This window comes from Myotis daubentonii, chromosome 19 (genome assembly GCF_963259705.1).
Source record: "Myotis daubentonii chromosome 19, mMyoDau2.1, whole genome shotgun sequence".
Classification (NCBI taxonomy): domain Eukaryota; kingdom Metazoa; phylum Chordata; class Mammalia; order Chiroptera; family Vespertilionidae; genus Myotis; species Myotis daubentonii.
In genome coordinates, this window is record NC_081858.1 from 7,449,552 (window position 1) to 7,474,130 (window position 24,579).

Sequence of the window (24,579 nt, forward strand, 5' to 3'; positions counted from 1 at the left end):
CAGTGATGGCGAACCTTTTGAGCTGGGCGTGCCAGCATTTTGAAAAACCCTAACTTAACTCTGGTGCCGTGTCACATATAGAAATTTTTTGATATTTGCAACCATAGTAAAACAAAGACATATTTTTGATATTTATTTTATATATTTAAATGCCATTTAACAAAGAAAAATCAACCAAAAAAATGAGTTCACGTGTCACCTCTGACACGCGTGTCACCTCTGACACACGTGTCATAGGTTTGCCATCACTAATTCATAGGTGACGCTCAACCACTGAGCCCCCACGGCTGGGCTGCATTCTTGAATTTTCATGGTTTTGACATAAGTGCGTTACAGGACTTCTCTCACACCCACGCACTGGGGTTCAGACTGGGAAAGGGACAGCCGGGTGTACGTGGGTCTCTAACCTGTTCTTGTCTGGCCCCAACTCTCCCTTCCCAGGGCCTCACCTTAACCCCTATCTGCCTCCGGCACACAGAGGAAGATGTGCTATCTAGGATGAAGTTAATGTCGGCATTTAAATTTAAAAACCAGAACAGAGCAGCAAGGGGAGTTGGAGAGAAGCGGGGCAGTGTGGACGGCAGGAGTCCGAGGGTGGCAGACGCGGCTGACTGAGGCTCCTGCCTGCGTCCTGCTGTCAGAAAGTGCTTGGCAGGATGGGGCCGGGCCTCGGAGCCCAGCTGTGCCCGAGGACGCCGGCCTGGGACCCGCCACCACGGTCTCTCGTGCGTGGACAGCAGCCCCCACACCCCGTGCTGCAGGTGGATGGTCAGGCTGCCGCCCAACCTCAGGGTAAGTGACGAGGACAGTCTGAAGTCCTGCCCAGAGCTCTGCATCCTAGACTAGCACGTAACTCAACAAACGTTTAGGCATCTAGAGCGGAAGGTCAGGGCGAAGGCCTCTGCTTCCTGCCCTCCAGCGGCACATCTGATGGGAAAGACCAATAAGAACTAGGAAGACAGGCTGTTCCCTGGGGTGGGGCTGGGATGGGGCCTCCTCCTGCTTCCCTTGCTGCTGGGGGTATTTTGCTCACGCCCTTGGGTTTTCTGGCCGACAGAAGGGTTCTGGGGTCACTGGACACCCTGGTGTGGGGGATCCGGCCCAGGAAGCGCCTCCAGTGCACCCTGCAGCCGTGTGGAGGCGTGGTACCCTCCTCATGCCCAGTGAGAGGAACCCCGGGGTCAGAGCGGCAGGGCCCTGGCAGGGCTACAGCAGGCCTGGATCTGCTGGACGCTCCCAGTTTGCTTCCGTTTCGTTCTTCTCAACAAAGGCAGCTCATTAATGTAAAGTGTTTTTATAAATAATGCATCTTCCACCGGCCCCAAGTCCTGAGCTGGAATTTGGGATGTGGGCGGGCATCAAACACTTTCACTTGCAGACCACACAGGGACAGGCTTGATGTCTGAAGCTTCGGGCCACTGCTCACCTTAAACGGCTCATTAGGGACTTACTCACCAGGAGCCCAGGCCATGCTGCTCAGAAGGAAGCTGATGAGTGCTGTGAGCCTGTGCTGCCCAGCCCACCCGGCGCTCCCGCCTGGCCCCCGGGGTGCTGTCTGTGAGTCTGGGCCTTTGCCCGTTTGGTTGGTTGCGGGGGTGACCAGGGCTGACTTAGCTGGTACAAACCTCCCCAAAGGGTAGGCTACTTCACTGTCTAGTGGGGCTACTGGCCTTTGATGAACAAGTTGAGGGTCGCTGCTCTCGGCACAGGTCTCGAGGTGCCACCTGGCAGTGTGGAGTGGGCAGGGGCCAGGCGCAGTGGCCTGGAAACGACTCCTCTTACCTGCGGGACGAGCGGGTGTGCCCAGGAGGGGCCAGCTGGCTGCAGACCCAGAGCGAGTGCAGCAGCCCCCTGGCAGGGCCACCTCATCGCAGCAGGTGACGTTTGTTCTGAAACTGATTCTAACTCAGGCAGATGATAAGTCAAGTAGATGCACTGGTTAGCCCTCCTTCTATCAGGAACTGCAGTGACTAAGAGGAAGTAGGCAGAAATCAATGCAAAGCCAAATATTTGAAGGAAGCTGCTGTCAGGGCTTTGAGGGCCTCAGGCTACAGAGGGAGAGACGGGCAGGGCCGGTGCCCAGGTGGCGGGTGAGGCCACTTACCCAGGACTCAGGTGGAAAGTGGGATCTCATCCTACACCGCCACACCGCCAAGGGGGAAGAGTACCAGAACTCGGCTTTTGGACGAATACGGCAATTTGACACAACAGCAGTTTGGTAGGGTTACAAAAGGGCTGTGTAATGGAAATCTAATAGGAGAGGCCTGGGGGAGACATTTCGCAGCCACGATAGACATGAATTATGGATAAGGAAACGGAGTAAGGTTACAGCAGCTTCCAAGTTTGGCCGAGCACCCTCTCAGGGAACGAGTTATTGCTGGACTTTAAAACAATTCCATTATCTTATGGTCCAAGGGACTGGAAAGTTCTCTCTGTGCTTCGCTAATGGGAGTCGGGTCCCGTATGGCCCGACCCTGTCACTGAGCTGAACCTGTCCCTCCTCGCTGCAGGGCAAGGAGGCTGCGCTGTGCTGTGAAAGCACAGTGGTTTACACAGGCTGCTGCAGAGTTAAAAATACAAGTCGCGTTGGCAAGGGTTCTGCAAACACCTGCTTTGCAAGCTGTCGTCCCACAGTGACCTTGGGGAGGCCTTGGGGAACGGAGTGGGAGGGGCCAGGGTTTTAAGCACACTTCCCAGGGCATTAGGGTTGCCTTTGTATCTAGGAATTGTGAGCATGCCAGCAGGGGTCCCTGATGGTGCGTGAGCTGGGCCCCAAGGGAAAACTAATGGCAGCACCCATGGCTGCCGGGCCCGCTGACCCGCTGGTGACCTCGTGGGCACAGACTAGGTCTGGTCTGCACCCACGTAGTTCAGGGGCAGCAGTAAGGTCTCGGGATGTGCTGAGCAGCAGTGTGCAGCCACCCCCACCTTAGAGCAGTGAAGGCAGCGTCTGTCCCAGCAGTGGGAGGAAGAGAAGCTGCGGCAGGACAGCTCAGTTCCGGGTGGGGCACCTCCCTAGGGAAAGAGAAGCCCAGGTGCCGGGCCATCGGAAGCCTGCTGCTGGAAGCCCTCGCTCGACACCGGAGGCTGAAAGCGAGCCGGCGCCACATGGCACCCGCGGCAGCGCAGCCAGAGGGAGTCTGCCACCGCACAGTGGAGGCGGCCCGTCCAAGTCGCTGCAGGCCCTGCACCGCCGCCAGGTGACCATCTGGCCTGGCCGAGGGGGTGAGGCGGGCAGGTCTGTGAGGCTCACAGCACGGTGCCCGGGCAGCCAGCTCTGTAAGCTCAGGGCCGCCACAGCTGCTGCCCAGAGCAAAGGCCCCAAGTCAGGGAGGAGGAGGAGGGGGAGGAGGCAGTTCTAGCCTGAGCCGCTGTCCCGGCCCGGCTGTACTGGCGGCCACCAGCTCTGGGGAAGCCGTTTCTCTGTAACGACGGACAGAGTTGCAGGGCCAGGGTCTGCCATTCAACTGCAGAGCAGGAAGCACGAGCCTCCGGGTGGGGCTGGGGAGGGAGACTTCATCTTGGGGTTGTCACTTTCCCCCTCAGAAAGGCCCCAACCCCTGCGTCGGGAGATGTTTCCTCCGAACAGCTGAGACCCAGTGAGCCAGGGGTCTTCCAACCATGAACTACTGTACCGGCACCAGCAGCACTGAAGCAGCACCCTCTAGTGGCAGAGATGTGTCCGGTGCACAATTTCACTGGTAGTTTTGTGGGTTCCCTGGCACCTGGGCTCAGAACCCTGTAGTGGTAGTTCTGAGATAATGACTCGATCATGGGCGGCAGAGCCAGGCCACCCAGCATGGTGAGACGTTGGGGTTGGGGGGAGTGGTGGCCAGGGGACTGTCACTGTGAGCCATGCTGGGGGTGGCAAATCAACTGAGCAATAAAAACATTTAAGAAATTTAATATTAGAACCAACACAAACATAGTAATGAAGTAGAAAGCAAAAGTCATACAACGTTTTAAGACAGGACACAAGAGCCTGGGGTCTGGCCCTTGGCCCCCGCAGCACATCCAAGTCCCTTCTGTCTGCAGGGCGACAGTGGGGAAGAGCTTGGGAAGCAGAGTTGAGATCTGCAACCAGCTCAGAACGTGGGAGCAGCTCTCTGAAAGGAGCCCATGGGGAGGAACAGCCCAAGGGGTGGGCAGAGGGGTGGACATGGCCAAGCCTTTCTCTGCTGCTGGGCAAATGGTGGTTTATAAAGAGACTCTGACCCTTTCCCCACCCAGCCGTGTCTCCGGGATGTCACGTTTACAGCAGCAAACACTGAGGCGGGTGTGCTTGGAGATGACGGTTTGGGTGACAATCTCTTCTTTGCAAAACTCAGTTTTCAGGAATGGGGAGGTAAGTTAGATACGGGGTGGGGGGGACCTGTGCTTGTAACATTTTACACTGGACCAGCTGTTGCAGTGGATAGCAATAGTTTAAAACTATTTTTAATTTTGGTGTAATTGTCTGGGTCTGATTTCTTTAAACTGTTCAATTATGTAAAATTGCTGCAAAGCTAGTATGGAAGAATGAGCTGGGAGATCAGACTGGGCAGAACTGTTTCTTCAAAGGAAAAACGTTACCCAGTGGCCTTAAGACTGAGAGGAACAGCTTCCAGAAACGGGGTCGGAACCCGAGTGACAGGGAGGAAACCCCTCCTTTACTAACTGCAGCCGCTTCACTCCCGAAGCCGTCGCGTCCCGACAGTGCGCCTCCAGGAAGGCAGGCTGGGCAGAGAGGGGACAGCTCCTAGTCACGGCTCCCCTGGCCTCCTGCTGGACGTGGGGTTTTAATGTCGATCTTAAGTAATCGGAACCTTCACGATCAAAGGTGCTGGGACTGAGTGACGGCCCGCAGGGCTGGGCCATTTGACACGCTGTGTGCGAGCTCCACTGCCGTGGCCACCCCTGCTGGGCTAAGCGTGGGGGGGGGGGGGAGCCTCTCCTGGCTGGATATTGTGCTTTCCTGGTCTCAGGTCCGTTTTGATTTCCTTTTTCAAAACCAAGTCAGAGTGTTTAGAATTTGCAGGTGTTTTTGTTGTTTAGCTTTCTGTTGGTCTTCAGTGTTATGGCATTAGGATTCAGGGTCGCTGAGGAAGGGCTGTCTGGTATCAATCTGTGCATGGTCTGTGGGTATTTGGAGAGGTACAAAATTCCATATGTATCTATTGGGTCAACTTGTATATTACACCAAGTACATCTTCGTGCTTCAGTGGTTTTGCTGCTGTGATCTGTTGCTAACTCACTGGAATATGGGTCTTGCTTCTCTTAGTTCTGTCCGTGTTACTGTGACATTTTGAAGGTCTAGCAGGTGGCTGCTGCCAACACTGTAAACCAAGGGTAAGGCAATGGTTTGCCACTTAGTCCTTTGCAAGTGGAAGCTGTTTATCAAACGGAACAGTTCTCTCGCCTTGGCTTTATCTTAGTGGTTTACATGACGGTTCCTCCCGTGTAGAATCACTGTCCATCCCACTTGGAGGATGGCTGTTTATTCAGTGATTATGTAGAAAATATCTGCTTTGTATCACATGTAGACGCAATAAGAAGCAAAATAGTCATTAGTGGAATAATGGTATAAATATATAATTATAAAAGCTCTGTGGAAAAATACTGCTAACCCAGGTGTGCACTGGTGACATGGTGTCGGAGAAGCCCGCCTGCGTGAACACCCGATCTCATCCAGGCACAGCCGCGGGGCAGGGCTGGAGGCTGGGCAGGTGGGAGCAGGGCCCAGAGAGCCTTGTTCACAGTGATAAGCCCGGGCCTTAGTGGAGCTGGGGTGTCCCCCCGAGGCGGGCGGGCTGGCTGGAGGAGGAGGAGGATGTGGGGAAGGCGGTATACATGTGAGTCAGCAGTGTGTGGTTCTCAGAGCCAGGAGAGAGGGACCAGTGAAGGGAAAAAGCCTGACAAGCCCCAGCTGTGCAGTCGCGGGAGGAAAACGGACAGAGGGAAAGCGCAGGCAGTTTGGGAAGGTGCCTCACGCAAGTACCCGGGGTTGCTTTCTTCCCCCAAACCTTTGAGACCCGGAGCAGAGGTCCTGGTGTGCTTTCCATTTCTCACTGTCCCCTAAGTACTGTCGGAGGGGAAGGCGAGCGCGAGGTCATAGCTGTTACCCGCCGTGGTGTCGCAGGACGAGCGGCAGGCGGGAAGAGCACTCTGCAAGGCCAGCCGGTCCACGGCGAACTCGTAGGCGTGGACCAGCCCCCGGTGCCTAGAGGAGCACAGAGAGGGCGTCCTGCAGATCTGCCCTCTGGGCCCACAGTGAGCGGACACAGGATCCCAGGACCAGAGGTGAACGGGTCAGTGCCACGAGGAGAGGCCCCGGCCTCACAGGCTGCTCAGACCAGGCCAATAAGAAGCACCCGAGCCTCGTGCATGGAGGGAGGAGGGAGGGGGTCTCCCTTGTGTGGCAGCTGACCCGCAGGGGGCCTTAACTCAGAAGCCGTGACTAGGACTCTAACCACTGCAGGTCCCTAAGCCCTTTGTCTTGGCCTCTCTGTGTCCCCACCCATGCAGCCATCCTGCAGAAGCAGTGAGCTATTGTGGGGAAAACACTTAACACGGCACGCAGCACATTATTTGCTAATATCACTCACCCTATTGCATCTCTAGCTGCCTGTGCCTGGGGTACATCCCGTAGGGAGTAGTGTGACATGGGGGTCCTATTCTAAGATCAAACATAAACTGTTTTTTCTGCACATCCAGACCATAGCAGCCGAGCCCACTGACCTCCTGTGCGTGGCGAAGTTGTCCAGGTCGGCACTGCGCACCACCCGGTCGTAGGGCACGTTGGCCGTGATGAGGCTGTGGCTGGTGAAGGCGAGGTGGCGGACGGGGTGTCTGGAACACAAGGGGAGAGCACTTTGCTGAAGGTAAGTTCGCTGGAAACTGAGCACATCCTGCATGTGCTGCCAGCCTAGAAGCTGAGAACTACAGGGCCCTAGGACCCTCTAAATAGGCGTTTCTTTGACAGAGGACACCCCCCAGGCGATGTCTCGTCTTAGTTCCCACAGTTAGAGCCAGGCCCACTCTGTAAACAAGTCTGAACGCCCCCAACAACGGGGCGTATTTGGGACGTAAAGGACAAACTCAGCAGCACGCAGGCGAGAACACCCAGGCAGGCTGGTGTGGGACAAGTCACTCCAGCTCCGAGCCAGGTCCATCTGCAGGCACAGAACCATAAAAGGCCTGCAGTCCTAGTCAGGGGGGTTCCACGTGACACAGGTAGTCTGGGTTGTAAACGCACATTCAGAAAATCTTGGAATGAAACGGCTTGAAATTTATGTACAAAGTTTTGTTCATTCTAAAACCTTTTCATTGCTACTATGGTCACAGCACTGAGCCAGGACACCCAGGGGGAAAAATGTCCAGTGCAAGCGGAGACCTGCCATCAGAGATGCCCGCCTAGTCAAGGTAAGACATACCTGGGGGGGGGGGAGGCAGAAGCTGGGTTACAGGTTCCTCGAGCAGGAGATGGTACAGGGCACACAGATGGGCCCAGGCTCCAGCACTCAGGGGAGGAGACCACGGCTGACAGGCCCGCTCAGAGGGCACAGGAGAGGGGGATTCTCTCGTGCATAAAGGGAGTCTGAGCCCAGGGAGGCAGGAGGAATGGAGAGAAAGGACGGGTGTGAGCAGGACTCAAGGAGACAGGCACTTGCCCGAGCGCCAGCTGGACAGAGCTCAGAAGAGCATCACAGCAGCAGTGGTAGGCGACTGCAGTGAGGCATCAGCTAACAGTGACCTGGTGAGGGACAAGCCACTAACTGGAGGTCGAACTGGATGTGCATTTACAGATGAGTCAGCACCACAGTGCTGGGAAGACCCGGCTTCACCAGCACGGCTCACCCGAGGGCACGCAGCTGCTCGGAGAGAGAATGAGACCTGGAGTGCAGGCCTAGTGAGCTGCACGCAGGGGAGGCACTGCTAGAGCCAGGTGGAGTCAGTTCTAGACTCTTAAAAGGGATTCCAGTGGGTGGGAGTGTTAGTTGCCTTTTGGCACCACCTGGTGGCAACTCAGTGCATCACCACAGAAGTCAGAAAAGGGCCTCTGGGAGGGCTTGCCTGGCAGTGCACGTAACCCAGGGCTCTAGTCTATAAAAGCTGCTGAGGCACTCGCTAGCACTGCCTTCCCGTGGGCCCAGTTTACCATGACTTGCACTAGAGGAGGAACAAAGCTCAGCTCACAATTGCAGGCTGGGCCTTTCCTCCCACCTGCCTCAGAAGCAGAGTGGATGGGGGTGAGCAAGCATGTCAAACTCAAAGGCTAACACGGGCCAAATAAACGAGGCATGCGGCCCACCGGCCATGAGTTTGACATGCTTGCTGTAAAGTGTTTAACCAGTTAGGCTCCACTCATGTAAACATACCTACACCTGTGAAGCCTTCGGCCTGTGCCTATTTAACTGAATATTCGAGTTAAAGGTTGAGACTGCACATTCCTCCTAGTTCAAGCCTGAACCCACCCAGTCCTAAGTGCCCTTCTGCACCATGGAAGGAAGTCCTGGGAACGGGCAGGCATCACATCCTGCCGCTGAGACTCTGCGTGGAGGGAGGTGGGAATGAGTTAGGCAGTTTTCACAATGGGAGAGAGGAAATGCCTCTCTACTGACCGTGACCGGCTCCATTCCTCAGCCGGAGTTTCCTCACCTGAAAATGGAGATCACAGCAGCTGGCTCTCGGGGTTACGGTGAGGACTGTAAGCCCCAGATGGCATTGAGCACAACACCTGGTTCAGAGGTTGAACTAGTGTCGTCATTACTGTTAGAACTAGAGGTGCCGAGCAGCAGCCTTACCTGGAATGCACCTCCCACAGCTTCTGGTTCATCCGATAGTCCCACACGGAGACCAGGCCCTCCTCGCCTCCACTGACAACTTTCCAGTCGTCCATCTGCACGGCGGAGACGCCAAGCTGGTGTGCAGAGAGCGACAGGGCGATCTTGTTGGTGCGGAGGTCATGGATCCTCACCCTGGAAGGCCCAAGATGAGCAGAGGTTAGAGTGAAAGCCTGAAATGACAAACCCTCCTGGGTTGTGCTGGGGTCTAGGCACAACAGCCCTATGAAGACAGAGACCATAAAACCCTGTGGTTGCAGAGATTTAAACATGCTAGAAAACGTTACCTCCTTGGTACGCCGCCACACAGAGGAGGCCCAGACGCAAGGCATGAACAAGTGAAGAGCCCACAACAGCTTAGCTGGGAGGATTTAAGAGCACCCAGAACCCATCCAGTAGGTGCCTGTCACTCATTCTATCTGCTCAACAGGGAGACGCCTGCCCTGGGTGCCCGTCCACAGAGGAAGGTGAACTCCGCCTCCACATGGGCATCGGCTGCCCTAAGGGTAAGTTTAACTCTCAGCACGGAAACTGCTTGTGGTATAATATTCTGTTAAGGGCAAATCAGTTACGCTTGTCTGCCACCCAAACCCTTACCTGGTTGAGGAAAAATAACATTTTACTCAACTCTGTCCACCACCATCTTGCTGAAATGTGGGAAGGGAACGCCTGCAGTCGAGCAAGTGTAACAGAACCGTGAGAAGTGACTGCCCGGTGCCCACACACTCTTATCTAAAGTCTGGGAAGAGTCACTTGCCTTGTCATCATCTGCATTCTCCCTGCTCCTCACCTGAGGATGTGCTTTTTATTGATTTGAGAGAGAGAGAGAAACATGGATCAGTTGCCTCCCGTACTCGCTTCAACCAGGAATTGTCCTTTCAGTGTACAGGACAACGCTCAGCCAACTGAGCCACACTGGCCAATCATCTGAATTCTTAAAGAAACTACTTTTTATACAAGTATGTGACCTTCCACATCAGGATAAACTATATAGAGACAGAAATCTCTTCTCCATAGAAACCCCAACATACTTAGCTTCTGAAATCAGCCACAAGAGCTCCCACTGAATGAGACAAAAATGTGTGTACAAGAGACCCCATGCTGTAACTCACCTAGTGGGGGCGCTGGGCGAACAGAATGCTGGTGTGGCCAACATGACCAAAGCATGTGTTTGACACCAAACTGTGGTGAGAAAGGATGACCTGAGGCATGTCCCTCACTCTCGGTTATGAGAATGCACACACAAATCTATTATTTTGAACCAAAAATTCTATACCTAGCTTACCTACCAAATTTGAAGGCAAAATTAAAAGGCTTTTGTTTTTTCTTTTAACAGAAAAGGACTCAGAGTGAGCAACCTGTAGCTATTTGGAAAGAAAGTGCTGCAGCACAATCCCAGAGGACTGTGAGGAGCCAACACACAGACCACGCAGTGACGCACAGAACAAACACTGAGCGTAGCATAAGAGGACAGCCGGCTTAAGACCGAACGTGTCTGCCGGGCAGTAGATACACACAGAGCAAACCCACCTAGAAGAGTTCAAACGGGTCACAGAGCAAAATTCAATATATGCTACACACATGCCATGTTTGCAGGTGCAAGGAAGAGGCAGCAATTTTAACACCAGAAAAGGGATTTCAGAGCACAGAGATGAGATGAGAGTACTTTAGAATGATGAAGGGTACAGTTCACTAAATGTTCAGTAAAACCTGCCTGGAAAAAAACCCAGAAAACCTACATGGACCTAATTTTTTAATTTGGTTTCTTTGGTCATTATAATCTGTTCAGGTTTTCTATTTAATTGTTTAAATCTCCAAATCTGAAGATACAGATGATGCATGACTTTCCAAGAAAGACCCCTGGGGGCAGACGGCCCCAACAGAAGTAACAAAGAGTACACTGGGGCAGCTGTCCTGCACAGAGAACCAGAGCACCTGGCCTGCCTGGGAGGAGGCCCCCGGCTGCGGCACTGCCCGCAGGAGCGGAGGAAGCTTCCAGACCTCCATAGAGCCAGCACGCTCTTCCAAGAAACCGACGAGGAGAGCACGCAGGAAGGCAGCAATCGATCGGCACCAAGGCTAAGACCTGAATGAAATATTAACTAACAGAATCCACCCAGCTCCTGTGAGCACAATTCACCTACTGTTGTAACAAACAAGAAAAAAACACATGGTCACTCCCATGGATGCTGAAACGAAATCTGATGAAATATAATATTTATTCCTAATAAAAAGTCTTTAAAAAATAGTGACCTATACTTTTACCACTGATATGTTACATTGTTTTTAAAAAATGGATATAATTAAATAAAAACATAAGGTGGGAATCCAGTAATCCAGTAAAAATGAGGTGAGAATCAAATGCAAATTAATGTCAAAATCAACAGCTGTATCTTATGTACCAACAACCACTAGCTTTAAAAATGTAAGACCCCACTTATAATAGCAATTAAAGGCAAAATACCCTATAACTTTATTTTAGAGTTCTACCATATACATTATACCGAAATAAATTATAGAAGGCTCAAGAATCAACATAATTAAACTCTAAATAGTCAGAATAGGAAAGGCCTTTCTAAATATAAAAAACCTGGAAGTCAAAAAGAAAAATATTGATAACTGTATATAAAGTATTTAAGTTTTTCTCACATGGGGGAAAAATCATAAGGCAAAATGATCAAGTGGGGAAACGGTTGGTAACAGAGAGGGCTGGCAAATGCCTTCAAATTGATAGTAAAGATTGACAACCCAAAAGTAACAGGAGAGAAAAGAAAACCATTCACAGAAAAGGAAATACTAATGGTTTTTAAACATGTGTGACATGTTCTAGTTCACTGGCGATGAGAGAAATTAGGAAGTAAAACTAATGCAGTACACCACTTGTCCCCTATCACCCAGCAAAGATAAAGTTTGGCAGAACGCTCTGAGCCCCTCCGTGCTGTGAGACCTGGAGGCAGGTACTTAAGTGTGGCTGATGTGAGCATAAATCCCTCTTTGGGGAGTGACTTGGTAATATCCAACAAAATAAAAAACACACTACTGACCCAGCAGTTCTGCTTCTAAGAATTCAGGATATATCGCATGTGTACAAATGCATACAAGGCCACTGGCCACAGCACTGTTTTTAGTAGCAAAAGATGGGGCTTCTGTTTCAGCAACTTGTTGACCCACTCATTGAAAATCCCTTAATACTGCTGGATATCCTTTTAAATGCACTACTGAGCTCACAAAACCAGCGACTTCCCCAGGGCTCGAGCTGAGAACCAGCCTGGAGAGCTGGAGCTGCAGTGCCAGGCTCCTGTGTGCATGTGTGGTGGGTGAGGCTGCTGGCAGGTGCCAATCTCAGGAGCCAATGGGTCTGGATCTTACCTGGACACAGGCCCACCCAGAGGGGGAGGAGGTGGGAGCATTGAGATTCCTGCTTTATAAAAATGCCAAGTAACCTTCTACAAGTGAAAATATAGTCCCTGGAATTAACAGGCTGGAAGAGTTTATGAATTAGAGGATAGATCTGAAAAATTACCTAGAATGCAGAACAGAAATTAAACAGGGGAACAATGTGAATGAGGGGTTAAGAGACAGGAAGAATAGAAGGAATGGTTCAGCATGTGTTGGAAAGAAGTTCCAGAAGGAAAAAATAGAGTGTGTGTGTGGCAAAGAAGCAATATTCAAGTAGTTAATGGCCAATATGGTTCTCAAATCAATGACAGTGATGCATACTCATACTTCATGAGCCATAATCAAAATAAACAGAAATACCACCTAAGAGTATCATATCATAAAGTGGGAATATGCAAAAGTCTAAAAGGGGTCTTAAAAGCAACCTAAGGAAAAAAGGCATGCCCTACTAAGGAATGACATTAGAGCGACGGGAAAAACTAGAAAAACATTTAAGTCCTCATGCAGTTGGATGGCACAACTCGCTCCCTCAATGGAGTGAGAGCTAAAGCAATCACGGTGCATCCGGACAGTGGAGCCTGTGCAGCCACTGGAGAGTGAGAGAGAGCTCGGAACACTGACAGGCAGCTGTCACCAAAACACGGCTCTACGCCCAACTGCGGCCTGCGTGTGACAGGCGGAGGGTGTATGCTGTGCGCGTGCAGTCGCTCCTGAGAACAGGCTCACTGTTCCCAGAAGACCGAATGCTTCCTATTAATGCCTCTGTGCTTTAAAAAAATGTATATTTCTATTCATTTCAGAGAGGAAGGGAGAGGGAGAGATAGAAACATCAATGACGAGAGAAAATCACTGATCAGCTGCCTCCTGCACGCCCCACACTGGGGATCGAGCTCACAACCTGGGCATGTGCCCTGACCAGGAATCAAAACGTGACCTCCTGGTTCATAGTTGATGCTCAACCACTGAGCCATGCTGGCCAGGTGCCTCTGTGGTCTTTAATCAAGTATGAATGTACAGGATACCTATTTAAGTAAAATTGAAAAAATGTAAAGAAAATCCTGGAAGGACATATTCAAATTGGTAGCAGTTACCTGGGGGAAGAGTGGCAGCTAAGAATAAGGGGGGAAAGGCGGCTTTTACTTTTTTCTTCAGGACACTGCCACGTTGTTTTAAGAAACAAGAACTCATTTGTGACTGTAACGGGCACCGTGAGGTACAGCCACGCTGTTTAAGCTGGGTGGGGCGTGCGCAGGCATTCGTTACTCTAAACTGTACACATCCCTCACCCTCCCATGTGCATACCTACTCTGCTTCAAATATAGATGTCACCTCAGAGCACAGAGGAGATGCATGAATTCTTCCTGGGTAGGACGTGCAACTAACTGGGTGACACATATTAATGATGACCCCCTGTTACTCCAGCAGCCCTTCAATCCCCCACTTCCCAGTAGGGAGCTGGGCCTGCAGGGATGCAGGAGAACGTGCAATGTGCTGGGAAACGAAGGTCACCCCTCCAGCCCTTGGAGGCGAAAGGGCAGGAAGGTGTCAGCACCCTAGGAGCTTGGCCTGTAGCAACCACAGCCCAACGGCTTGCTAATGGGGACCTGAAAGGGACAGGAAAGCAAACATTTAGCCCAAACACTTTTCAGCACATATCTGGTTAATAAAGGCCTACTTTGCCGTGGTGATTTTCATAAAGAGCCCCTCTGTTGAATATTTATGCTCTGTAATTTACAGTTTGGCTGTTAAGGAGACAAAGGCAAACACGAATTTGGTCCAGAAGTTCAAAGTTTGCCATCTGTTTTCCTATTGTATTTAGATACCAGCACGGATGGCTCCAAACAAAACAAACAAATATACCAAAAGATACAGCACTTGCGTATTTTGTATCACCAAGGAGACAAAAGTGGGCCAAAACAGACTTCACTTCTCCCCACAGGGAAAAGGAAAAGCATTTACATGACATCTCCTTGGAGAGCATCACTCTGGCCTCTTGTCGCCAGATAGAAACAGCACGCACCACAGCGTGCGAGGTCCACACAGGCCGCTCAGATTCACATGCAGGGTCCGGTGTCTGCCTCGAACAGCTGACGGTGCGTGGCACCAACCCGAACGCAGCGCACCTTGGCAAAGCCCGTGTCCTCAGCTCTCAAATCAAATACTCGGCGCTGGGAACAGGTAGCACAGCAAATGGGCACAAGTATATGCCAAGACGGCTGATTCCAGGGACAAAAAGAAGCCAATAGTAGGTACTGAGTCCCTATCTAGCACGTATTTCATCAACTTTGCCCGCTGAAAAGAAAAATAATTGGTCCGAAAGCTGTAATTGTATTATGTTTAATATTCATGGTTGGATTTGGAGGGCTGTTCCAGCACTCCCTCTCTCCAGTCCCTCTCTAATGAAAATCGCACCATAGGAGTCAGCTCTAGCCCGCCAATTAAAACAAAAGACACCAGAACCTTCCAAAGCCTCCAACAGAGGAGCATCCATCTGATGGGCAGGAAAACGTGCTGGAACGGAGAGGGAGGCACGCTCGGGTTGGTCCTGTGCTAAGAGCTCTGAATAACTTATTACAACACTTGCAGATGGAGCAGATACAACATGCACGCCCCACTCTCGCTCTCTAACAGCAGGCAGCAGGGCCAGAGCACACCGCAACTTTGTATTTGTCAGGGCAAGCAGTGAGCGCTGAGACTCTTTAATTGGGGGTCACAACTCAGGGCTCGCTTCCCACTGCTTTGGATTAAATAATCCCGTGTAATAATAACGCAGGCTGCACCAGATGGCAAAGGTGAAGCCTATTCCGGCTCAGCTCGGCAGTTTCATTAAGAAGGACCTGCCCTTCAGCTATATTTCTATCCAGAAAATAAAGGGAACAAGCAAGAGGCATTAAAATATAGGCTTTTTAAAAAAAATGACCAAATTAATAAAGAAAACTAGTATTTTAAAAAAATCAATACATGATTCTGTTTTGTTTCATTGAACCTGGGCTATTAAAGAGGATTTTTAAAATAACCTTTATATGCCAAAATCAATAGCTTTATCTAGATAATACTGGTGATGGCCTTTAGTAAATGATTCACTTGAAACAGCAACTAGAAAAATGGCCCAGTTTGATCCAACGAGGCTATGCTGAGAGCTCTCTACTTTAAAGCTGCGTCGCTGAAGTCGCCAGTTCTCCGTATCTTGCCCACAAAGAGCAATAGGCCCCTTGGACTAATCACTCCACCTTCCTGGGCCTGTTTCCTCAGCCAGGTCAACATGAGAGAGCCTGCGTGGCCGTACATTCTGTGGCCCCTACAAGCCAGCCCACGGTTTTACCTCTAGACACAATGATGTAGGAAACACCAAAATAATAGGGCACATGACCCCAAATTGGAAACGCGGAAACATTCCATTTACTTTAATTTCTTTTTAAATTTTAATCAGATGAGTATACCTCGAATAACCCCTCTATTTTATGGTCAATTGATTTTCAACAATGGTGCCAAGACAATTCAATGGGGAAGGAATAGTCCTCTCAACACACGATGCTGGACAATTAGTTATCCACATGCAAAAGAATGAGGTTGGACTCCCACCTCACACCATATACAAAAATTAACTCCAAATGCATTGTGACCTCACTCTAAGAGCCAAAAGTACAAAAATTCTTTGAAGAAAAAACAGGAGTAAATCTTTGTGACTCTGGGCTAGTAAATGACTTCTTCAATATAATACCAACAGCACAAGTAACAACGAAAAAAGAGATGACCTGAACTTCATCAAAATGAAAACCTGTGTGCTTCGAAGGACACCATCAAGAGACAAGAGAATAAAAAGACAACCCACAGAAGCGGAGGACATATTTACAAATTCTATCTGAGAAGGGATAGGTATCTGGAATAAAGAGCTCTTACAACTCAGTAAGTAAAAAGAGAACCCAATCTAAAAAATGGGCCAACGATCTGAGCACACATTTATCCAGAGAGGCCAAAAGCCCATCAAAGGGTGCTCAACGTCATTAGCAACCAGGAGGATGAAAACTAAAACCAATGGTTCTTGACTTTCTCCGTCTGACTTATTTCGCTTTTCATGACTGAGAGAGACTTGACTTTGGGTGGTGAATGCATAATGCAATATACAGATGCTGTATTATAGAACTGTACACTTGAAACTTATATAATCTTATTAACCAAGGTCACCCCAATAACTTTAATAAAAAATTTTAAAAACCACAATGAGATACCACTTCACCCATTAGAACAGCTGCCATCAGAGACAATGGCACATATTGTTGAGGAGGTGGAGAAATTTGAACAGCCACTCAGAAAGACAGTCTGGCAATTCCTCAAGTTGTTAAACACAGTTACCAAATAAGCCAGCAATTCCATTCATAAATATATATCCAAGAGAACAGAAAACATATATCTACACAAAATTTGTACTTGAATGGTAACCGCAGCATACATAATGGTAAAAAAAAACCCAAAACACAAATGCCCATTAACTGACAAATGAATAAATGTGGTATATTCATACAATGAAATAGTATTTGGCTGTAAAAAGGAAGGGGGTAGTGACTCATGCTGCAAGTTTATCTTATAAACATGCCAAGTGGAAGAAGACAGTCACAAAAGGTCACATGTTATATGATTCCATTTATGTTATATGTGAGGTGTTCAAAACAGATCCACAGAGACAGAAAGTAGGTAGTGGCTGCCTACACCTGGAGGGACAGGGTGGAGGTGAAGAGTGACTACTAATGGGTACGAGGTTTATGTGAAGTGATGAAAATGTTCTAGACTTAACTTGGTGATGGTTGTACAACCTTGTGAACTTTACATTGAATTGCACAATTTAAATTGATGAATTGTAGGTATGAAATTTTCTCTCAATAAAGCTGCAAAAAATAATCTTGAGATGCCCCAGCTGGCTTGGCTCAGTGGATAGAGCATCAGCCTGCGGACTGAAGGGTCCAGGTTCGATTCCGGTCAAGGGCACATACCTAGGTTGCGGGCTCAATTTTCAGTGTAGAGTGTGCAGGAGGCAGCTGATGGTTCTCTCTCATCACTGATGCTTCTCTCTCTCTCCCCCTCTCCCCTCCCCTCTGAAATCAATAAAAATGTATTTTAAAAAATAATCTTATTATGGAGAAGAAGCAGTGGGATTTGTTGGTTCAGTGAATGCTGCCTTGGCAACCCACTAACAACCTAACATATGCCCTTACCCCAACTCTTATCTGATTCTCCCTGGCAGAACACTGATAAGCTTCTCCATTCTAGACCCAGAGTTGACTGGGAAAGAAGGAGCAGATCACAGAGGAGAAGACTGAGGGCCACAGGATAGGAAGGGGCCTCCTTTACCAAAGCCTCTACTGCTGAACACAGCATTTAATTAAATCGTTTAAGAGAGTGAGTTCTGATGCTGGCCAAGATGCAGTGAGCCCAACACGGCTCTGACCTCTGCTGACTGCAACCACAACCCCTGCACAAAACACAAAAAGCAAGCTCCCGAGTACTCTGGGGAGTTAAGGAGAGACGGTGGGGAAAAGGTTTCCCATTTTCCCTTTTCTCTCCGAGCCTCGCGCTGGGGATGAGCGCCAGTGCAGAGCCGTGTGGTGCTGCAGGAGCTTAAACACTAAAAGAAACTTCACTCTGAAGAACCAGGAAAGGGGGCCCGTGCGGCCCAAATAATATCATAGAACTGCATGGTGGCAGCAGTGAAGGCAGGTAAAACAGAGAGAAACCCAACTACTCATCACAGGCCCAGAGAAAGGAGCCCTGGAGGCTGGCAAGTACAGGGATGAAAAGGGGACCCGGAGAAGGGAGCCCATCTCTGAATGACCCCCAGCAACCCCAGGCTCCTCTCTGAGCTGTGCAGACAGGCCCCTGTGGAGGCCCTGAGGACTCCACTATTCTGCCCTGCTGCCATCTCAGACTAACCCGCGTGGCACATGGGCCCACAGCTAGAGGGGCACGGCAGAGGCTTTGGAAATTGAACAGACACTGCAATCAACACCCACCAAAGGCAAGACAGCACCTGCAGTCTGCACCTAACCAGGGTGACGGCCTGCCTTTAAATCAGTAAAAAAATCTCAACTGTCGCCAGAGGATTATATAACAGGATCCAAAGTGGGCAGGACCTAACATTCAAAATGTCCAGGATGCAAACCAAAATTACCTGACATACCCACCGCACCCCAAAAAACCCCAGAAAAATGTGACCCATTCTCAAAGGGAAAAACAACTAACAGATGTCAACCCTAAAACAACCCAGATTTGGGGAATCATTAATAACTTTAAAGCAGCCATTGTAACTATATTCCATGAGGTAAAAGTAAAATGGTGCCCCGCTGGTGTTGCTCAGTGGTCGAGCATCAACCATGAACCAAAGAGGTCACGGGTTCGATCCCTAGTAAGGGATGTGCAAGAGGCAGCCAATCAATGATTTTCTCTCTATCCCTCTCCCTTCCTCTTTCTCTAAAAGAATCAATAAAAACATGTATTTTAAAAAAGGTAAAAAGGTGCCCTGACTGGTTTGGCTCAGTGGATAGAGTGTTGGCCTGCAGACTGAAGGGTCCCGGGTTCGATTCCGGTCAAGGGCATGTACCTTGGTTGCGGGCACATCCCCAGTAGGAGGAGTGCGGGAGGCAGCTGATCGATGTTTCTCTCCCATCGATATTTCTAACTCTCTATCCCTCTCCCTTCCTCTCTGTAAAAAAATCAATAAAATATATATTTTTTTAAAAAAGGTAAAAAGGTAAGAAAGACTGACATTTGGAGCAGAGAAATAGAAACTATGAAAAAGAAATGAACGGAAATTTTGGAATTCAAAAATACAAAATCTGAAATAAAAGTCATCGATGAGCTCATCAGCAGAATGGAGATGACAGAGGAAGAGCTAGTGAACCTGAAGTTACACAATAGATACCATGTGACCTGAAGAAGTGGAGCTGGGAAAGAAGTGAACAGAGCTTCCGTGATCTGTGGGACAATATTAAAAGGTCTAACATCCGCACCCCCCACCTCTCACCAAAAAAAGAAACTCCTTGCAAATTCCACCTGTTTGCAAACTAACTCAAGCTGATTTCCTTATTTTTTTAAAATATATTTTATTGATTTTTTACAGAGAGGAAGGGAGAGGGATAGAGAGTCAGAAACATCGATGAGAGAGAAACATCGATCAGCTGCCTCCTGCACATCTCCTACTGGGGATGTGCCCGCAACCCAGGTACATGCCCTTGACCGGAATCAAACCTAGGACCTTTCAGTCCACAAGCCGACGCTCTATCCACTGAGCCAAACCAGTTTCGGCTGATTTCCTTATTTTAATGAAAAATTATTTTTGTCTTAATCTGGGACAGTTTTATGCATCTTTAGAGCCCCTGTCATTCTCAAGTTATTTATAAAGTACTAAGAGAATGCACTGGAAATTCCGTTTTTTAAGTTAAGAAAAAGGAGGGTCCAGGTTTTTAAAAATTGCATTAGCCATTAAGTAACAGTCTAGGATGTAGTTCTTTTCATAGTATCTGACCCCTTACTCCTACTTTTGAAATAAAACAAGCTGTACAAGCATGGGTGTGCCTCTCTAATGAGCTCCTACTCATAGCTATTAAGCCTTTGAGGGGAAAAAAACCTCACGATATTTCCCTGTACTACATTTAGAAGTTTAGGTTCCTTATTCCTTCCTTTTTCCAGATGTACAATGTTTAACCCCTGTGTTTCAAATTCATATCGCTTACCCTGCTCCTCTGACTCACAGGAATAATCCTCTGTACGATGGTGGGACTCGGACATACTCTGGTCAAACAGCTGGCACACAGAGGTGGGGCTGCCCTGACTGAGGCCACTTAGGATGGCCCCCTCCCCAACTCCAAGTCACTAGTCTGTTCTTTTCATCCACGGAGACAGAGGGTTTAAAAAATAACATTGGTTTACTAATAAAATGGGCTTAATGTGATCAAGTCTGGATTGCAAGATGACCACGAACTCTGCACGCTGAGCAGTAGCTCCTCCCTGGCAATGGTCGCATGAGCAGGCAGCCTGCTCCGGAGTTAAATCAGCTTTGCTTAACTCTGGAGTGTGTGTGTATATACACTTTAACTGATAACTCACTTAATTTTCACTGCTTTTTAACTGATTTGAACGAAGAAAATTTATCCTAAAGTGCACTAGACTTTTTTTTTATGGGGATACATAAAAGATAAAGTTTACGGTAGCAGTTGATGAATTAAAGGCACACAACTACCTAACGAAATGATTCTTGATGTCTGTGATTCCATTGCTTCGTGTTATCAGCAGTGCCTGGACCAGAACGGTCATCAGTTTGAAAACAGGCATTGACAAAAAAATTACTCATTCCTGGATTCCTTTAAATTTTGAAAATGAACAGTATGCTAATAAACACTGACTTTATAATCATTCAAATTATGTGTACATTTTGGGGACACGCTGTACACACTGAGTGTGTGCCACTCGGACTACCTGGCATCGGGGTGGAGCCGACAGTGGTCCCGACAGCCTGGCGGGCCCGTCCTCTAGAGCAGACTGGGCTAAGGCAGGCGGAAAGCAGGTTTCCGGGAGTCCAGCTGTGGCGGCCGCGTACACGGCCACGCTGTAAACCTCACCAAGCCCCACCCTCCTGCCTGGACGCCGCAGCGCCCTTGCATGTGCTCTCCTGGAAAGCGAGGAGCTGCGAGGTCCCTTGGGGAGACCCTATCAGATAAGCTTGGAGCCTTTGTGTAGCTCGGTCTGGAAACTAAAACGTGATGGTAAAACTACAAACTGACGTGTTTCATTTGCTGAGGCACACGGGGCCACTTATCAAGCCTGGCTGGGCTTTTTAAGAGGAAAACTGGACACACTGAGGAGTTCATTCTCAAGCCTTGGAAATATCGGCCATGTCTGGGGGCCTTGAGAAAAGCAACCAAGTATTTCCTTTCAGTAAAGCATTCTCACGTTTTCTTTTGGCTCTGAGGGAAAGGGGTAGTGGAGGGGTGAAGGTCAGGAGTTGAAAATATTGTTTGACAAAATGATTATTTTTGCAAGTGCTGCACTGGTGCGGCAGAGATGTGGGGCTTGGCACAGAGGAGCCCCCGCTCGCGTCTGATCCCCCTGCCGAGCAGCCACCACCTGCAGCCTGGGGCCAGCAGAGGAGGGGCGTGCAGACCCTGGCCTCTAGCCATGCCACCTCTCCTCAGGGCTGGATCAGACATGGCCTATAACCAGCCAAAAATTTAAAAAAGGAAAAGAAAAGACATGGGGAGAGGACATGGGGATGGGGGAAAAACACTAAAATTTGGACACGGAGTCTTTTCAAACACTTTAATCCTTTCGTGCTGATGGTTCCTGGAGCGTCCGTGGCTGGCACGGGACCTGCACCGGGAAAACCCGACTCCCGAGCCAATGCGCTGAAGAGAAGGCTGCTAATCACCTAAATAGGAACTGGAATCTGTTCACATGCGGCCTCTTCCCCATCACCAGCGGGACACCACGGCGCTCGGAAACACACTCTTGACATCATTTGGCAGGCAACCCTATTTCGTTGAACATGATTCATCCCTTAGGTTATTGTTTTTAATATTAGAAAGTGAGCTTTTAAATGCCAAACAAATTTATTCCAAGTGGTCTCACTGGGCCTTCCACCAACTGCGTCCACCAAATGGCTTAAAAGACCACCTTCCCGTGGCGCTGCAGAAAGGAGGCAGAGACAGCGCCGTCCAACTATTACCTAATGCGAGACTGTTCTCCAGGTTCACGGAGACAGCATCTCTGGGATGGGGCTGAGCACGGTGGACGGAGCCGTGGAGTGAGCACTGCGGAGTGTGAGCCGCGGAGGACACGCGTGAGCAGTGAGGCTGGGCGGCCAAGCCGCGACACAAACGGCTGTGGCTACAAAACCTGTTACTCAGACATACCTCCGGTCCATGTTGCCGCTGACCATGAGGTGGGGAGGGCTGTCCCTGAGGTTGACGCAGGTGAAGTCGCCAAGCGCATTGCCCAGTTTCGAGAGGCAGCGTTCTGCTTCCAGGCTGTAGACCAGGATCTGGGGAGAAAGAACATGCGGGTGCCCTGTTATTAGTACATACAGCAGCCCTACATCAACACGCTTCATTTCAGCACATCCAGGCAGGGCCTTGCCCCGGCACCTAGTAAAGATGTTCTGCCACTAAATACCCTGACCTTTTCCAGGGAGTGAGATTGTAGGGAGAGGGCTGTTAGAATGATAGAAGGAAATGCAAAAGGAAATAAAGGAAAATCCAGAGAATTCCTTAGTCCAAGGTGCAAACAAACTCAAAAGACACACAGAAAAATGCCAAATGAAGAAATTAGGTTTGCGTCTCCTAAGAGGAAATGAAGGTCACTGACTGCGCCTGGTTTGGAATTCATGGGAAAGCAAGCAGATCCAGAAGTGCGCGGTCAGCCAGCGCGGGTTCTCTTTCTTCTTCCGCTCCCTGTATTCATACCACGGAAGGCGCAGGAAAGAACGGTTCCAGCACCCAGGAGGATGAAGCTTGCACAGTTAACCACTAGATGAGTCCTTCAGACTAAACGACAAACCCCAAGTCCTGGTCCCAATGCTTCTCTCTTCAGTCACTCTCCACTTGCTAATTTTAAGGAGCTCGGTTCCATAACGTACAGAGGCAAATAAGAAGGTGGTCTTGATCTCTAGACAATATATATATATATTTTTTAAAAAAATATGTGTGTGTGTGTATATGTATGTGTGTATATATGTATGTGTGTATACATGTATGTGTGTATATATATGTATGTGTGTACATATGTATGTGTATATATGTATTTGTATATATAGTATGTGTGTATATATGTATGCATGTGTATATATGTATGTGTGTATATATACGTATGTGTGTATATGTGTGTATATATGTATGTGTGTATATATGTATGTGTGTGTATATATATGTGTGTATATATGTATGTGTGTATATATGTGTGTGTACATATGTGTATGTGTGTATATATGTATGTGTGTATGTGTGTGTATGTATGTATGTATGTGTGTGTGTGTATATATGTATGTGTGTGTGTGTGTGTATATATATGTATATATATATATATTTTTTTTTTCAGAGAGGAAGGGAGAGGGATAGAGAGCCAGAAACATCGATGAGAGAGAAACATCGATCAGCTGCCTCCTGCACACTCACCACTGGGGATGTGCCCGCAACCCAGGTACATGCCCTTGACCGGAATCAAACCTGGGACCCTTGAGTCCGCAGGCCGACGCTCTATCCACTGAACCAAACCGGTTAGGGCAACAATCTATTTTTTTTAATGTAAACACTTCCGTGCCTTCTCTCCAGCAAAAGAAAAATAAAAAGATGATTCATAAATAATCTTTCTGAAGATTTAAGACTTCTACTAAAAAAAACTTAGTAATTCAGTTCAACTTAATTAACATGAACCTTTTGCTTTGGGTCAGTCACTGTTGTAAGTACTGAGGACACATCTTGCCCCCAAATTCACAGTCAAAAACCTCCTCATCAACACAGTTCGGTGCCTACATTCCATTCTGTTGATCATGGGGTTAAAATCAATCACTGAACTCGAAAGTTTTAATATGAATATTTTGTAGCGAGTCTCTTCTCTTAGTTCACATATGAAAATGTGCTTTCACTGTCATGTTAACCTATTCATTTATCAAGTATTAGTATACATACAGGTTCTTATTTTAGTATTGAGAAGTGAACAAATTGTCTCCACCTTGAACTTCATCAATCTCATTGTCAACACACATTTCTAACAAGTGAGTCTTTAGAAATTCCTAATAGTCCAGGCAACACTATAATACTATTGATAACAGCATCTGGAAGAGGACGATTTCAAACTTTAACCCATAAGCAAAATAAATGTTATTTTTATGCAGTTGAAAATAAAAGTTTCTGAGAAAACTTCAACAATTCTAAAATATCCAAAATAAGATTCTTCTTCCAGGTAAGAACACAGTAATAATCAAATCTTCTATCTACAGGGAATAACATAAAAATTGCATAAAATCAGCTCCTGGAGAGAAAAAAATTAAAAACAGCAACTTCATGGTCTATCATAAAAGTAATATTTTACACTTATCATTATAGACCTTTCAGTAGGATTCTTGGACTCAATATATCTTGTGGGTGTGTTTTTTTTGTTAATCCTCACCTAAGGATATTTTTTTCCCATTGATTGTTTTTTTAAAGAGAATAGAAGAGAGGGAAAGAGACAGAGAAAGAGAAGCACTGATGTGAGAGAGACACAGTGATTGGTTGCCTCTTGCACTGGCACCAACGGGATCGAGTCTGCAACCGAGGTACATGCCATGACCAGATTCAAACCTGCAACCCTTTAGTCTGCAGAATGACACTCTAAC

The 24,579-nt window shown here is 48.4% G+C and overlaps 1 protein-coding gene and 1 long non-coding RNA gene across 9 annotated transcripts in view; one reads left to right on the top strand and one right to left on the bottom strand.

The window, feature by feature from the left end:
* The first annotated feature begins 320 nt into the window (after positions 1–320).
* On the top strand, positions 321–11,080 carry LOC132221984 (uncharacterized). Of its 6 annotated transcripts, XR_009450121.1 has the most exons (7): positions 321–552; positions 646–3,200; positions 6,694–6,860; positions 7,324–7,401; positions 7,785–7,929; positions 8,623–9,328; positions 10,159–11,080. It is a non-coding gene; the product is annotated as an uncharacterized LOC132221984 (long non-coding RNA). The 6 variants fall into 6 exon arrangements; XR_009450123.1 differs by having other exon boundaries at positions 321–3,200; positions 6,694–6,864; positions 7,344–7,401; XR_009450124.1 differs by lacking the exon at positions 7,785–7,929 and having other exon boundaries at positions 321–3,200; positions 6,694–6,864; positions 7,344–7,401.
* Positions 3,889–24,579, bottom strand: part of FBXW8 (F-box and WD repeat domain containing 8) — a 119,583-nt gene continuing 98,892 nt past the window's right edge. For 2 of the 3 annotated variants that reach the window (XM_059676679.1, XM_059676680.1), the window contains exons 8-11: positions 22,121–22,248; positions 8,784–8,957; positions 6,718–6,828; positions 3,889–6,199 (exon numbers count right to left, since the gene is read on the bottom strand). In XM_059676679.1, the coding sequence (XP_059532662.1) occupies positions 6,055–6,199; positions 6,718–6,828; positions 8,784–8,957; positions 22,121–22,248 (558 nt within the window). In that variant the 3' untranslated portion in view covers positions 3,889–6,054. Of the gene's footprint in view, positions 6,200–6,717; positions 6,829–8,783; positions 8,996–22,120; positions 22,249–24,579 lie in introns of those variants that run through there. The other variant, XM_059676681.1, reaches the window with a different exon arrangement.